The sequence below is a fragment of the Elgaria multicarinata genome, chromosome 9 (genome assembly GCF_023053635.1).
Source record: "Elgaria multicarinata webbii isolate HBS135686 ecotype San Diego chromosome 9, rElgMul1.1.pri, whole genome shotgun sequence".
Lineage (NCBI taxonomy): Eukaryota > Metazoa > Chordata > Lepidosauria > Squamata > Anguidae > Elgaria > Elgaria multicarinata.
Genome location: NC_086179.1, coordinates 54866157 through 54881808, shown reverse-complemented (window position 1 = coordinate 54881808; position 15652 = coordinate 54866157). Strand labels below are relative to the sequence as shown.

The window sequence follows — 15652 nt, the reverse complement described above, 5'->3', positions numbered from 1 at the left end:
TTCATCCGCAGAGACCGAAGGAAACGCAGAGAAATTTGCAGGAGGAGCTGACAGATGAGGAACAGGAACTGGAAGAGGAGCAGAGCTGGCCAGATCAGAGCGGATAGTTTGGATTTTAGCATTGAAAAAAGAGGCAAAGTTGTTAGCAGACAGAGAGGCGGGGAGAGATGGCGGATTAGGCTTCAGAAGAGAATTGAAGGACGCAAAGAGCCGCTGAGGATGCCTAGCATTTGACTGGATCAGCGTTGAGTAGTACTGCTGTTTGGCCAGTGAGATGGCAGAAGAGAAAGAGGAAAGTACAAATTTGTAATGGACAAAGTCTGCCCGGTCCCTGGTCTTACGCCAAAGGCGTTCAGCTGCCCGGGAACAAGAGCGAAGGTAGCGGAGGGAAGAGGTGAGCCACGGTTGGGGTTGAGAAGGGCGAACTATCCGAGTTGTAGATGGAGCAAGATTATCAAGAGTTGAAGATAAGGAGGAATTAAAGAAGGAGACAGCTGAGTCCAAGGAGACAGCCGAACAGACAGAAGGAAGGGAGGAGGCTAGGGACTGGGAAAAAGCCTCGTAATTGCAGCTGGCATTCAGAGGCACACTTTATATAGCCATCATGACTAGTAGCCATTGGTATAATCTTAACCTCCATGAAATTATTTAATCCCCTTTTAAGGCCATCTGAATTGGTGGCCATCATTCTTGATCAACTGATGTAAGATTGCATACTTAAATTAAATGTTCTGGAAAACCTGTCACAATTTAATGGCCTGTGTGTCTACCATAGACATTTATATCAACTTTGCCATTAGTCCAGGATCCTGTATTTGAGCAGAAGCACAACAGAAACTCAAGTATCAGCCAGGCTGGTTTAATGAGGTGGGGGAGAGATTTCCCCTCCTTCGCAATCCACCCTAAAATTGATGGAAAGTGCTTTCCCCTAAAAAGTAATCCTCACTCCATCCACACCAGATTGAGCATCTCCACTCATGAGTTTGCTGAAAGTAGATGACAAACATCCAATATGCTGGTGGGAATCCACGCAAGTACATTGTTGGGTTTATCAGCCTCTCCATAGGTATATGTGTGTGAATGTATAGCCATGAATGAGTATACAAGTCAATCAATCAGAACAATCATGGCAATCAGAACATGCTTATTAACAAGTAAGCACCATGGGAGATAGCGGGGCTTACTTTTGAGTAAACATGCATAGGATTGTACTGTTAGTGCAATCCTTTGTCTAGTCATGAAATTTTATTTCAAAGAATTTAACAAAATAAAGGCAACAAAAAGAATGTACATAATAAATCAAAATTACTAAAAGGAATTCACTAATTTTGCATCTTAGCCTATAACTGATAAGTCATTTTATTTATTTATTTATTACATTTCTATACCGCCCAATAGCCAGAGCTCTCTGGGTGGTTCTTTACTGTAGATGTTCCATAAGCAGAAGTTGAAAGTAAAAAATGCAAATTATACAGCATATAAAAGGAGTGTGTGTGGTTGTATATCATTTTGTGTGTATATGTGTATTTATCAGAAAAACATAGACAGCTGAACTTGATTGGAATTTGCTTGCTGGGCTTGCTGAGTAAGTTTATACATATTCATCTTCTCCCAAATTTTATCAATCTACTGCTCTTTAGTTAGTTGCTTTGGAGACTTCCAATTACATGCTATACATCAGTTTGCAGTGGAATACAATTGCTTAAGAATTTCTTTATGCAGTAATCTAGGATCATTAGGTCCAAAAGAAGCAACATTGCTTTAGGAGTTACCAACAGCCTAACATGAAAAAAGAATCCTGACAGCAATCAGCAATCATATTCCAAAACTCCCACACTGTAGAACATTTCACCTAAAGATGGAAGTATAAACCAATGTGACCACACCCCTTCCAACAATATTGACTATAATTTGAATATATTAGGTGAAGCTTTACAGGAGTAATGTACCACCTACTCAGAACTTTGTATTGTGCTTACTTTATATTAGTGTTGATTTCTAAAGAGGCAAACATCCAAACTGCTAATGATCTTCTTCCAAAACTCACCTCACTCTCCCATGCCCGCACATAGGATGGCTTGTCATCCAATAGTGGTAGTTGGAAGATTTTATAAATAGATGATAAACCTTTATCTGAAGTAACAGCAGCTTCTTTAAAAGATTCAAAAGCAGTAAGTGGGCACTTGGCTGCCTTCTTAATGAAATTCCGGCTAAGAAAGGCCCGATCTACACTAAGCAGGATACAACACTTTAAAAACTGTATATGTAATGTGTCCTGGGTTTGAACAGTTGTCATAACCATTATAAACCGTTATAAGCAGTAGTGGAGATCCTGCCAAAGTGATGCAGTTGCAGACATTGATAAAAAGATAGCACGGTTAGATCAGTTTTGTTTTGTTTCCAAAACATCTGTATAGGAGAGAGGTTTCCCGTTATCAATAAAGCAAAACAACTATAAACTTTTGCTCCTAACCAAGCACAAAAACCTTTGGAACTCTTTTGTATGTCTACTCAGAAGTAAATGCAACTGCATTCCACCCCCCCCCCCCTTGAATGTATATAGGACTGTAGTCTAACGCTGCCATTCTGGGACGGGGAACATGTGGCCTGCCCCATATTGGACTGCAATTCCCATCATCACTCACCATTGGCTATGCTGGCTAGGGCTGATGGGAATTGCAGTCCAACAACACCTGGAGAGCTAAAAGTTATCCACCACTGCTGTAAAAGTCTCTATACTTACTTGGGCGTAAGCTATATTGAACATTTATTTATTACATTTACCGAAGCTCTCTGGGCGGTTGTGAGAAAGCATGCACAGAACTGCATTAAATAGACTTAAAATCTGTATTCAATGTACACTGAAAGACGTTCCTCGAGACCTACCGACCCAAACGACTCCCACCTCCCACTCCAAAGCTCTTAAACGACCATCAGAAACCTCCTCAGAGACTTGTTCACGCGCAGCTGCAGAGAAGCTGGGCACAGCAACGGCTACCCGGGTAGGCACCGCTTGGGGGCGCCCAAGAGGCCAGGAAGTGCGTCCTGTTGCCTCTGCAGCGAGAGGCCTTAGTATGGCGCGCCCGAGGCCTAACGAGAGCCTTCGTTTCGCGCACCCGAAATGGCGGCGCTCGGCGTGAAATTTAGCCGCGGCTGTTAAGAAGAACCAGCCCGTTCCCGAAACGGGGTGCGTGGGGCCGGAGTGGGTTGGGTGGGAATTTGAGGGGCCGAGTCGTGAAGTGGCTCCGGAGTTGGAGGACTGGTCGGGGTCTTTTTCTGGCTTCTCGGGAACCCGCCGTGGTAGAAACCGGCAGAGCGTTAGGCGGAGCAAAAGGCGCTGCGCCGCCGAAGACCGTGGAGGGGCTCGTCGCTCTCCTCGTCCCTCCCAGCGCCGCGCCCCGCTGTTGACTCAGCGTCGGTTGCCGTGTCTCCGTGGGTCATGTTCGGACATGTTAGGACGCGGTTAGCGGTGGAGTTAAGCCCTGACTTGCCCGTGGACGAACTCGCGGCCAGACAGGCGACACTATTTATACTCGGGCCCCGCCAAGTTTCGAGGCGGACCAGCATTTAGCTCACTGCTTCCGGAGGTGCCGGTTTCCACGGGTGAGAAGGCCGCGAGGGGACATCGGTGGTGGGGAATTTCTGCTTCGTGGCTGGGACTCTTACGCGCGCAAGAGCAGCCCGCTAAAGCTCGCAAACGCTTAACCTTTTTCAATTTCTCTTCCTGCCCAGCAGGCAAATGTGCAATACTGAAATGGCTTCTACTACCGAGCAGTCGGCTGCGGGTACCTCTGGCATCAGCCGTACGGATCAAAAAGGGCTGGTCAGTATTAGGGGAGCCTCTGGGCTGTCTTCTTTCTCCCACCCCCACCCCCGTCCCCGTTAAAATCTTAACTTTCTAGGCTTGCAGGTTGTACGAGCGCCCAAATTGTTGAATCAATTTGCTCTTTTGTTACAAGACTGCGGGTAGCTGTTGGACTTGCAGAATTGCCCTACTCCAAAGATAGTTGGGGTACTGTCTTTTTCTAAAACCCATGGAAAATTAGGCTGCAATCCCATACCCGTTTACCCATTGAATTGAATGGGTCATACCTTTGAGTAGGCATGCAGTGGTTTGTGCTGTTAATGTGGCGTGGTGATCCTAAGCTCAAATTTCCCCTTAACCATGAAGTGTGCTGGATGGGTGACCTTGGGTTAGTCCCACTTCTTCTTTCAGGGTTATGAGGATAGAAGGGGGTGTATATCACTTTGAACAATTAAAAGGAAAAGCTTTTTATTTTCTCAGTATTTTAACACCTAATTTAGCTTAAATTTAAACTTTGCTGTTTTAATTCCTTATTTTAATCTATATCAATTTCTGCTGTGTTGGTTTTTCCTGGTTGTGCTTTTTATATTGTATTTTGTATTTGTGTTTTTAGACTATTTGTTTGTTTTATTATGCTTTTCATGGTTTTAATTTTTGTAAACTGCCCAGAGCTTTGGCTATTGGGAGGTATAAAAATGTAATAAATAAATAAATAATAATCTACATAATAATCTGTGCCTGTAGACTAAACTATTTGTCAGAGAAGGTGCAGACCATATTCATGTTTATTCAAGTATGAATCATGGACACAGGCTTACCTGCCTGAGAATTCTGTTCATGTGGCATAGGAACTGGTGCATGTACCATCAAGGCTGTAGTCCTGAATGGTCATAATATATTGGTATTTATTATTGTTAGGATAAAAAATAACTTAGGAACTGCAATCCTAGAGCCTCTACACAGCATCTATGGAGGGCATAGGATACTTTGGATTCCTGGATGCAAGGTTGAAACAGTGCTCCAAGCTCTCCTCACAGCTGGGGTAGAGAGAACCGCACCAGCTGCCTCTCTGAGCTTAGAGAGGAGGGAAAGGGGGCAATTCTGTGGGTGGAGAGGGTTTGGAGGCTGATAGGCATTCTTGCTGGACTGGATCTTTGGTTTCTGAAATTTTTGCAGCTTCTTAAGCAAGAGCAATTAACTATCTTTATCTATGTTTTCAGGTTAAACCCAAGCCATTGCTGTTAAAGCTTTTAAAGTTTGCTGGTGCTCAAAAGGATACTTTTACTATGAAGGAGGTAAGTAACATTTATTGCAGTTAATATAGGATGGAGTAAATAGGTACTACTTGGGGTTTGTTTTTCATGTACTGAACCAAACCTCTTGACTACTGTAACACTACAGTTTTCTTCATTCTTGTTTAAAGTTGGGAGAATGAGTTGTGAGTTTCCTCAGAACTATATGTGAGGACAGCCTGTTTTCCCAACTTAACTGTTTCCAATGGTTTGTTTCAGTCTTCAGTGAAGTTTCATAACTTTGAAATGGGTATAGTTCTAGAACTGTAAGTAAACTATTGTGTAAAATGTAAATGCAGATAATTATTCTAGGAGTATTACAAACTAGACTATTCCTTATTTCAGGAATATAGATTAGATTATAGACCATCATGAAAGTGTGTGTGTGTTTGTGTTTGTAAGGACAGTGTCTCTAAACTGCAAGAAACTCCAGAGGTTGAAGTGCCTATCTGAATGCAATGTGCAGTACTGCCTCTTCATCTACATATTTTAATCCTTGATCCAGTTTCTTGATGGAATGTTGGGAAATGGTTTACAGTTTTTTTATATAGTGAGCAATCATGCAATAAATATAAAAATCCTGCTATATTGAACTTGTATTATTAAACTGTCTTTATCTTTGCTTGTCCTAGATACTATTTTATATTGGTCAATATATTATGACGAAACATCTATATGATGAAAAGCAGCAGCATATGGTCCACTGTGCAAATGATCTTCTGGGTGATCTTTTTGGAGTGCAGAGTTTTTCTGTAAAAGAGCACAGGTAAAATATTTCCTGTAACTTAGAATTAAATGCTAAGTCTACATGTTAGGTTGCAGCTTTGTTGGCATGTCCGTACATGTCAAATGTGTGTGGATGGTGGAAAACTTGTCTGAATGTTTTCACTAAAGTTATTATGCTGAAGTCAAATATAATCTTTTGTTTCTGCAACTGACTTCAATAGTTCCATATTGGCTATAGGTCTACAAGAAAAAATGTCCAGTTTTCCTTTTGGAAATGGCATAATTTGATACTGTACAATGGTCTGTACCATTAAGAAGACATTGTGAGCTACAAGATAATAAGTTTTATGTTTATTGTAGCGGTTCTTTGTAAGTATGTGTAGAATCTTCACTATGCCCACAATTGTGATACTTCGAGATTTTCTTATTCATTGCTATGTTGGCCCTGAGCCTTGCCATGAATGAAACAGCCCTTTTGTGATTTACCCGTTGGAGAAGGCATATCCCTCCTTTGACAGCATCCTAGGAGTGTCTGGTAAACTGGATCAGGATGGGAAGTCCAGTTACTCCAGCTTTACCACTGGGACTAAATCCTGCTTAATTTTGCCCCAAATACTAAGGACAGCATGACTGACTGGAAGCTTCCAGAAGAGTCATGACTCTCTAACTGCACAGCTTACCAAATAGTTATACTACTAATTCTTAGTATTTTGAAAAGGAAAAAGGCATTAATAAGTAGTAAGAGAAGCCCATTAGAATCCATTTTTTAAATTAAAAAATTTTGTGCTTTTAACGGGATCCTGAAATATGAGTTAGCCAGATGGCATGAAGATAAATAAAAAGAAAGTGATATAGGGTGAGATACAAATGTTTTAAATAAATAAAGGTTTGCCTTATTTGTGTTTGTGAACTGCTGTTAATAGGCCTAGGAGCAGGGCCATTTTAAAAACAACCTGGTGGTAATCCTGACTTCCTGTTTGACAGTTCTGAAGACATCCTAATATCTTTTAGCATAATTTGTTTATTGTTGGTTCATAATAAATATGAATGTCTAGCTTATATTCTTTAAACATAAGATCTTTTTTATCTTTTAAAAGGCAATTATATTTGATGATTTCCAAAAACCTGATTACAGCCCGTCAGCAAGGTAAGCTAGTTTGCTGTAATGGTGATACTGTTTATCATTGATTAGGGGAAAGACTTGTTGGGAGGTTTTGAAGTTATTTTATGGTAAGAATTTGTTGGCTTTGGCAGCAAATGTACTGGAGCACACTGAAAGTGCCTTAGATGAATCTATTGCAAACCTGGATCACCATTTGTTATCAATAGGTGTTTAAGATGTGTAGGAATTAAAGCTTAAAATAACATTATGCTAAACCATAATGCAATGTGCCTGAGCAAGTCTTGGACTCTTGCGCTTTCATCCCTCTTCTCCCACACATGTGGGAGGGTGAGTTTGGAAGTTTTTGCTTTTAGTGAAGAATATAAGAACCACGCTGGATCAGATCAAAGGCCTATCTAGTCCTCCATTCTGTTCATACACAGAGGCCAACCAATGCCCATGGAAAGCTTGCAACAGAATATAAATGCAATAGCATCTCACTAGTTTCCCCAGTAACTGGCATCTAGAGGCATACTGCTGCTGGTCCTGGATCATGACTAATAGCTATTGATAGCTTTATCCCCCATGAATTGCTGCTGTTGGTGTCATCCAGACTGAAACTCTGATTAACATTAACTATAGTTAGTTTAAAATAAGTCAGCTTCGGAGAGCACAGTTTGAAGCTTGTCTTCAATTAACCATAGTTAATGTTAACAACAGTTTATTGGTCCAAACAACACAATAAACCATGGTTAACTAAAACCATAAGCTTATGAACTTCTCCTGGTTGTGCTGGGGGAGGGAAGGAGTGTGCAAGTCCAACAGTTGCTTAACAGTGCACATCATGTTAAGCTATGGTTTAGCATGACGGGCAAATGTGGCCATTGCAATAGCATATAAAGGAGAGAATCCATTTGTCTGTTACCAAATTTAGATAATGTGACTTGATGTTTTGTTTTCAGCACATTAGTAGAACAATTACGTGTGTAAGCGAAGCAGTTTAAATTATAAGATGACCCAAACCATATTTTGTGCTGCCCTACATAAAGCATTTGTTAGGGATAGGATGCCTATTTGCTAGGTTATTCAAATAGCTATGTATTACACATCCGTATTTAGAACAGTTATGTGTCTTGTAGGTGGCTACTAAAAAATCTGATTTACCGTAGTATGGCTTTGAGAGAACTAGGATTTGACTTCTAAAAATAGCAAAACTAAGGCCTCAAAGATCTCCAAATGTCTGGATGGATCCAGGCTTCCAGAATCTGCCACCTGTCACCATAGAAATGTTGTCATCTGAGTCAAATATACAAATGTATGTGTGGCTCACCTGATAGCTATGATCGTTTCTATCCCAAGTGCTCTCAGCATTAGTTGGCTAAATATGGATTTTTAAATTATGAAAATAGAGTAGACATTGAAGTTCAAAAATAAACCATGCATGCAGGGTAACAAATCTAAGCTGGATCAATTGTGTTCTGTAGGCTATAATTTTTTACTTGTTTAAATGTCTGAATTTCTTAAATATTTGTTACTGAATTACGATTTTGAGAAATTCATATTTATAGAACAGTTGTTAAATGTATATTTGAGCCACCTTCCAGCCCTCTTTGACTTCCAATATGTATTTCTTTTGAAGACTCTAATAATGTTAACACATCTGTGAATCAGTCCAAGGGCCAACTAGAAAATGGAAATACTTTAAAGGTAATTTTAATTATATGGTATATTCTATTTTTCTACTCTTTCAAGTGTAACATCTGGAACAGTGAAGTTAATCTCTGTGTAGAGTTTTGCTTATTTAATTTTTATTATTATTATTATTATTAAACAGGAAGCAGTGCAAGAATCAAGTGAAGCAACTACTTCTAGGAGGAGAGCACACAGTGAAACCGGTTAGTGGAGACTTCTACATTGCATAGGTTTCCGTACTTATTGTTTCAGTATTCAGACCGCAAGTCATTGATGAATAATGCATAAAGTTATAGACTGTAGAGGAGGGGAAATGTTTACTTCTTCAAGTGTGAGGATTGGCTTCCCTGGTTCCTCAGTGGACATGGAAAGTTGCCTCAGCCTCTCCTTGGTTTGTTAATTGTCCTTGACTACTTTCCCTAACTCTTGTGAACCTGCTTTTATCCCTGGATCTGGAGAAAGGAGGAGTCACTTCATGAAAACTCATTACTAGGGATGGGCACGGACCCCCTGATCCTCTTCGCGCCTGATCCACAAATTGCGGATCGGGCCCACTCCACCCCGCCTCGATCCGCCTAGGGGCTGCGGAGCTCCGGCTCCCAATCGGAGTTCTGCAGTGGTGGGGAGTGGCGCCCTTACCTGTGTCCGTCTGCGGACCTGCGGCTGCTTCAACTGAGCCCAAGGACTCAACCAGGAAGACCAGGCCGCGGCCTAGTCTTCCTGTTTGAGTCCTTGGGCTCAGTTGAAGCAGCCGCGGGACCGTGGACGGATGCAGGTAAGACTCCCCTCCCCCTTACCTGGCTCTGCCACCGTCGCTGCATGGGCGGCAGCGGCAGGGCCAAGTAAACCCCCTTTACCTTTTTTGCGGAGCTCTGGATCGAGGCGAAGGATCCGCCTTCACCTCGATCCGCAACGCTCCGCGGCTCCCCCGATCCTCTTCGCCTCCTCCTTAAGGCAGAGGCAAAGCCCCCCGATCCGCTCCTGCTTCTCCGGTCCCAGGAGAAGCGGAGCACATCCCTACTCATTACAGCAACCCTTCCAGCCCTGATCTGTGCTTATGTCCTAGCCCTTTTAACTTGCATAGTTGCTGATTACTTACCATAGTTTGCAACCCTTTATGAGCAGGTGTATTGCTGGTACCTGTGCCCCAAAGGATTCTCCAAGTTGGTTAAAGATGCTCTCCATCTGCTCATAAATAACAGCCTTCAAAACTGAAATCTTGGCAACAAATGTGCTTTTAAAACTAACACTTGACATTTGAGTTGAGTGTCACTTCTCTTCAGCACTTCAAAATGTTATTTTTAAATCCTGCAATATTTTTGTGGTGCATAGTCTTTATTGTCATTTGTCACAACAGTGTTGTAGAGGCGATAGTTATTTACATTTCTCAGATAGCTGCAGCTCAAAGAAGTTTGTAAAATAGCTATGCTGAGGGTATGGGCCCCAGATTACGTTGGACCTTTGATTTCACACTTGAGACATAGCATTGGTCTGTTTTCTATGACGCATTATATTATCGAAGTCTCAGGTAAGTGGGATGCAGGCAACTTCATATGCAAATAATTTCTTTATTCTACTTTGGATATACACCATCTAAATGCTGCTCGTCCTAATATCTAGGGAATTTATTATTTTGTGCTTCTGAATTTGTCTTACTGAAAAGAAAACTTTACTGCATTAAGAAGCATTTTAATTTATCATTAAGGCTAGATGCTCAGAAATAAAATAGATATAAATATTGTGAAGTATATGACTGCTATAAAGTTGTCACTGTTGTAGTACTTGTCTATTGCAGGCTTGACTGGGAACTCTCTGAATTATTACGGTCTTGAATTCTTTTGAAATAATGTGTTTTCTAACTCTTAAAAGGAAGATTTCCTTGACATCTAATACCTCAATTTTGTGCCCAATCATATGAGAGTTTGTCCCATTTACCTCTAAATAACCCGGTACAAGATTGTACTGTTAATCAGCTGAATTTGTTATCTTTGGTTGCCACTCTCTCCTTTGTGAGTCTTACACTTTGCAGTTACATTTTAGAAACTACCTGGTGATTTCCTATCCATCCAGTGTGGAAGGATGAGAATCTAATGGTTATAGTAAATGAAAAAAGCCTTGGGGGCATGTGTTTTTTTAAGGTTAGGGATCGCAGAAATATTCAAGAAGCTCCAAGACAAAATTGGAGATTGCAAAACCTTTACAAGCAATTTTCTGTGTTTGTGTTATATCCTGCAGAAGAAAATGTTTCAGAAGACGTGAATGATGAAAGACAGAGAAAACGGCATAAATCAGACAGCATTTCCCTGACATTTGATGAAAGTCTTTCATGGTGTGTAGTAAACGGTTTATATTGCGACCGAAGCAACAGCAGCACTTCCGCAGGCTCTCCATCAAGTCCAGTAAGTAGAGAGATCATAAGGGGAAAATTCTATAAATCTCTCTCATGTCTTAGGGAGTACCTAAATGAAAAGCTCATTTTGTGTTAAAACACTACCACTGCAGGTGATGGGTGGGGGTCTAGCATGACAGAATGCTCCTGTGTAGACAAAACATGGCATGTCCAAGAAAAGGCATCCAGACTAGTCTTCCCTGTGACTTGCTAGTTTTCTCTGTGTAGATTCTTCTTTCCCCCCACCTCCAAAAAAATAAATAAAAAATTAACCAGAGTACATTCATTAATTCAAGTTCTTACATTTGTCCTGAAATAATAAAGTCCATGAACAGTTTTGTTTTGTTTGATGAGCTGTTTCACTAGACTAGGCTTCCCCAACCTGGTGCCTTCCATATGTGTTGGACTACAATAGCTAGCTGAGACATGCTGGGACTTGTAATCCAATATATCTGCAGGGCACCAGGTTGGGGAAGTCTGGTCTAGAAGATACCTTGAGCAAGTACTCAAAACAATTAGATCTCATATCCAGTATTGTTTGGGTCATAGCCTTTGAATCTTTTCTCTTTGATGTTTGTTTTGGCAGTTTTAAAAGAATTTTTAATATGCTGAGTAAGAATATAGCATCAAAAAGTATATAGTCAGCTTGATGTGCATATGATTAGCTGTTAAAGTTTGAATTTGTTTTCCTGTGGATGATCTTCAACTAGTTATGTGGCAGAATCACCATTAAGATCTGTTGGCTCATGGCATAACATAACTGATGCTTAAACCAAGTTCCTATCTCCCTCGGCCTGCTCACTGCTCCATGGCCATGCAATTTTGGAACTGTTTGAAAAGGATTTCTTTCCTTTCTTTTAATGTAATGGTAGAAAGGTCTTTTCCTTTCTACCATGTGAGTAGCTTTTTTTAAGGTGGGGAGGGGAATTAAAAACTCTGCCTTTCTCTACAGCTGTGCCCTCTGTATTTTAAGAATGGCAATTGCCCTGTTCTTATTTCTTTCTAAGCATCTTCTTTTGGAGTGATACACATTCCATCACGTCAGTGCAAGGGCGGGCATGTTTCCAGCCCCTCCACTCCCTCAATAAGGTTTTCCTGTGCTGCAAGACATTGGCACTGCAGCAAAGCTTTTTACTTGTGGCAATACACATTTTTGCGATTTATAATCTGTTCATATATGAACTAATATGCAGAAATATGTATCCCAACATATAAAAACCTAGTTTCACAGAATTTTACTACTACAAAATAATCCCATCTTATTTCTGTTATTTCAAGAATTTTTTGTTTCATTTCTGTGTGTATTAGTTATTTCTGTAGAATACATTAATGCAATCTCTTTATGAACTTCAAAGCCTTTACTGAACAGTAATTTAGAATAGCAATGTCGCAAACAAATTGAAAGGGTGTTGCATCTTTGCCTCTTTTAGGATCATAATGCCAGCTCGTTAAGTGAAAACTCAGACTGGTTAGATGATGATTCAGTTTCGGATCAATTCAGTGTTGAGTTCGAAGTTGAATCTATCTATTCTGAAGACTATGGTGCTAACGAAGAAGGACTAGAGCTTACAGATGAGGATGATGAGGTATGTTTATTTAAAACAGAATTAGTGGGAATGTGCTAAATTGTTTAGAATTCCATCTGAACATACACAGCGGACTTATAATTGAGTCAAATTGTTCAGCTAATCAATCTGACTGGCAGCAACTTCTGAAATTCAAGAGGCTTTTGCCATGATATTCTTATAACTGGAAAAACCAGGGGTTGATCCTAGCACTCTTTAAATGCAGTGTTCTCTGCCATTGGCCTCTCCAAATAAGATTGACTTCTGCTTTCTTGTATGTCTCTTTTCCAAACTTCATACCTTCTTAAAAGAGGTTTGGATGTTGTTGTTGTTGTTATTAATTTGTATCCTGCCTTTTCCCCAAGACTGGGGCTCAAAAATGCACAGTTTATCTTATAAAAGTTTGAACTTATAAAAGTTCAATGTTTGAACTTATAAAAGTTCAAACATGGAAAAGTGGTAGAAAATGACTTGAATCCAGCTTTCTGTCTGTCTTCCGTAGCTGCTATTTCTGCAGTCCTACTACTGCCACCTCCAGTCTTTACTGTCAGTTGTCTTTTCCCAATTTTTTTTTATCATTTCAAAACAGGGTAAACCAAAAACATCTCTACCATATGTTTGTTACAGGTACAAAAAGTGTTGTAAGTACTTTTGGCCGAGGCTTCAGTTCAACACAACATCTATTTAGGAACATCCATAATGAGGCCATTCATGAGTCAAATGATTACAAGGGTAGAGTGGGCCATAGGGAATAATTGCAGAATGTAGGAGCCAGCTGTGTCACATCCAGTTATCAGTGGAAGAGAAATAAAATGTTTACACAAGTACATTTTGCTTCTAGAGTTGTTACAACTTGCATTTTGTATCAATTTTAAATTAATTGGAAGCTAAACATTTTCTTCCATCAGATATATCAAGTAACTATATATCAGACTGAAGACAGTGATATGGATTCATTTGACGATGATCCTGAAATTTCAGTAGCTGTAAGTAAATTCTTGGCTTGAAATAAATTGCAGCTTTTAATTGTATTGCAGTCTCTAGTGGGTGGACTATGGTGGGAGATAGGTACATTTTGTATTTTAAAAAAACACCAAAAGTAACAATTTAAAAAGCATTGAATATAGTAGGGAAATGGTTACTGGGTTGTAGGGACAAGGCTATTCACTTTTCTCAAATTCAGTGGTGTTATTTCAGTATTTTGGAGAGTCACACTTTGACCAATCATTGCCTGGGACCGAATTCCTTTCATATACTTTCCCAAAAAAAGGCAGCTTAACACCAAACCATCAAGTCAATTTGACCCTAAAGTTGGAAACAAAAGGAGTTATCTTATACCAGATAACTATTTGTTAAACATTTATAGCATGAACAGGATGAAAAGGGTACATGCAGCAAGGAAACAGCGTGTTCTGGGGAGGGGGAATAGAATTGCTCCCATCTTACAAAGCTGGCCATTAGCCCGTTAAATGAGGAATGAGCATTCTCACAATAATACCATCAGTGCCATTGCATTCATGTAAAGAGCAGGGCAGTAGCAGAGGATCACAGAAACAACTACCCTTTTCCCAAAAAAGTCAGCTATCAAAATTGAGAAATGAGCCTAGAACATGCAGAAAAAAATGAGATGAAGTATGTCTGACTGCAGAGTGCATTAGACTTGACATTGAATATACACCATTCCAGGTTTGAAATTCTGTCAGATGTCTTTCCCTGCTTAAAACCTGCACAATGAAGCCACTTTTTCTCCATCACCTCTAAATCTTTCCCCTATGCAAGTCGGTACTCAACACCGTAACCCAGAGACTAGGAGTTCTAGGGTTAAACTCTGGACAAATCATAAGGGGTAACAATTAAAAAAAAACATTGTCCATCAAAACCCTCCATCCAGCTTATTTATGCCTGATATGCAGTCCCTCTTCCCTTCTTCCACCAGACTGCATTTTTCCTGCCAAAATCTGTTCACCTCAACTAGTTTCAGGACCTGGGCACTTGGCAGCAGTTCCAATCACCTGCTATCCAAGTATGTTTTTATAGGCCTGCAATGTTCTCAGCCATCTTCATGCAGGTATGTGCTGGCCTGCAAAGTCCCCATGGCCAGCAGATACTTGCGTGATGGCTGAGAGTATTGCAGTCTGTCCTGACGACCCTGAGCATCCTTTCCTCTTCCTACCTAACCCCAACCCTAATGATGTAGGTGCAGTAATGGCTTTTTTACAAAGTTCTATACATGCCTTCTGTGCAAAACAGAATTATTGATCTTAGCTTTCTCTTTAAATTGTTTCATGAATGCTAATTGTTTCACATCTAATTCACTCAAGGATTATTGGAAATGCTCAAACTGCAACGAAATGAACCCTCCTCTTCCACGCCATTGCCCCAGATGCTGGGCTCTTCGGGAGGACTGGCTCCCTGATGAGAAGACGGAGAAGTCTAAAAAGACCAAACTTGAAAATGCCACGCCACTTGATCCTGAGGAGGGCTTTGATGTTCCTGACTGTAAGAAAGGGAAATTAAATGAAGGTAAAGAAGCAGAGGACAAAGAACAATGCTCTGAATCTCAGGAAAGTGGGGTATATTCTCAACCTTCTACATCTAGCAGTTTGCTTTGCAGCAGCCAAGAAGAATGTAGAGAATCAGGGAAGGAGGAGACTGAAGTCAAAGAAGAAAGCCTAGAATCCAGTTTACCTCTCTCCAGTGTCGAGCCCTGTGTCATATGCCAAACCCGGCCTAAAAACGGTTGCATAATACATGGAAGGACAGGACACCTCATGTCATGTTTCCCATGTGCAAAAAAACTGAAGAAGCGGAACAAGCCCTGTCCGGTCTGCAGGCAACCAATTGAGATGATCATACTAACTTATTTTTGCTAACTGGAGTCCAAGCAGAATTGTTCTCTGGATTTCTATAGACTGATACAAAATGAAATATTTTGAATGTTTACTGGTGTTTATAGTTCTGAAAAAAGTCTTTTAATGCAAACATTGCACTATAATTGATGAGTAGTCATAATGTTTTCAAAGTCCCTTTTGGTTGATCCAAACAGGTATATCTATACCGGGGGGGGGGGGGGGGGGGCGG

The 15652-nt window shown here is 40.5% G+C and overlaps 1 protein-coding gene across 4 annotated transcripts; it reads left to right on the top strand.

Annotated features, from left to right (window-relative positions):
- The first annotated feature begins 3063 nt into the window (after positions 1 to 3063).
- On the top strand, positions 3064 to 15626 carry MDM2 (MDM2 proto-oncogene). Of its 4 annotated transcripts, none has more exons than XM_063133885.1 (11): positions 3064 to 3187; positions 3736 to 3823; positions 5026 to 5100; positions 5730 to 5863; positions 6921 to 6970; positions 8565 to 8632; positions 8760 to 8820; positions 10853 to 11016; positions 12437 to 12592; positions 13480 to 13557; positions 14893 to 15626. In XM_063133885.1, the coding sequence occupies exons 2-11, from the start codon at positions 3740 to 3742 to the stop codon at positions 15442 to 15444; spliced, it is 1422 nt and encodes a 473-aa protein (XP_062989955.1). In that variant the 5' UTR covers positions 3064 to 3187; positions 3736 to 3739; the 3' UTR covers positions 15445 to 15626. The 4 variants fall into 4 exon arrangements, with proteins under 4 accessions (XP_062989955.1, XP_062989952.1, XP_062989954.1 ...); XM_063133882.1 differs by having other exon boundaries at positions 3733 to 3823; XM_063133884.1 differs by lacking the exon at positions 3064 to 3187 and adding an exon at positions 3246 to 3603.
- Positions 15627 to 15652: the final 26 nt, after the last annotated feature.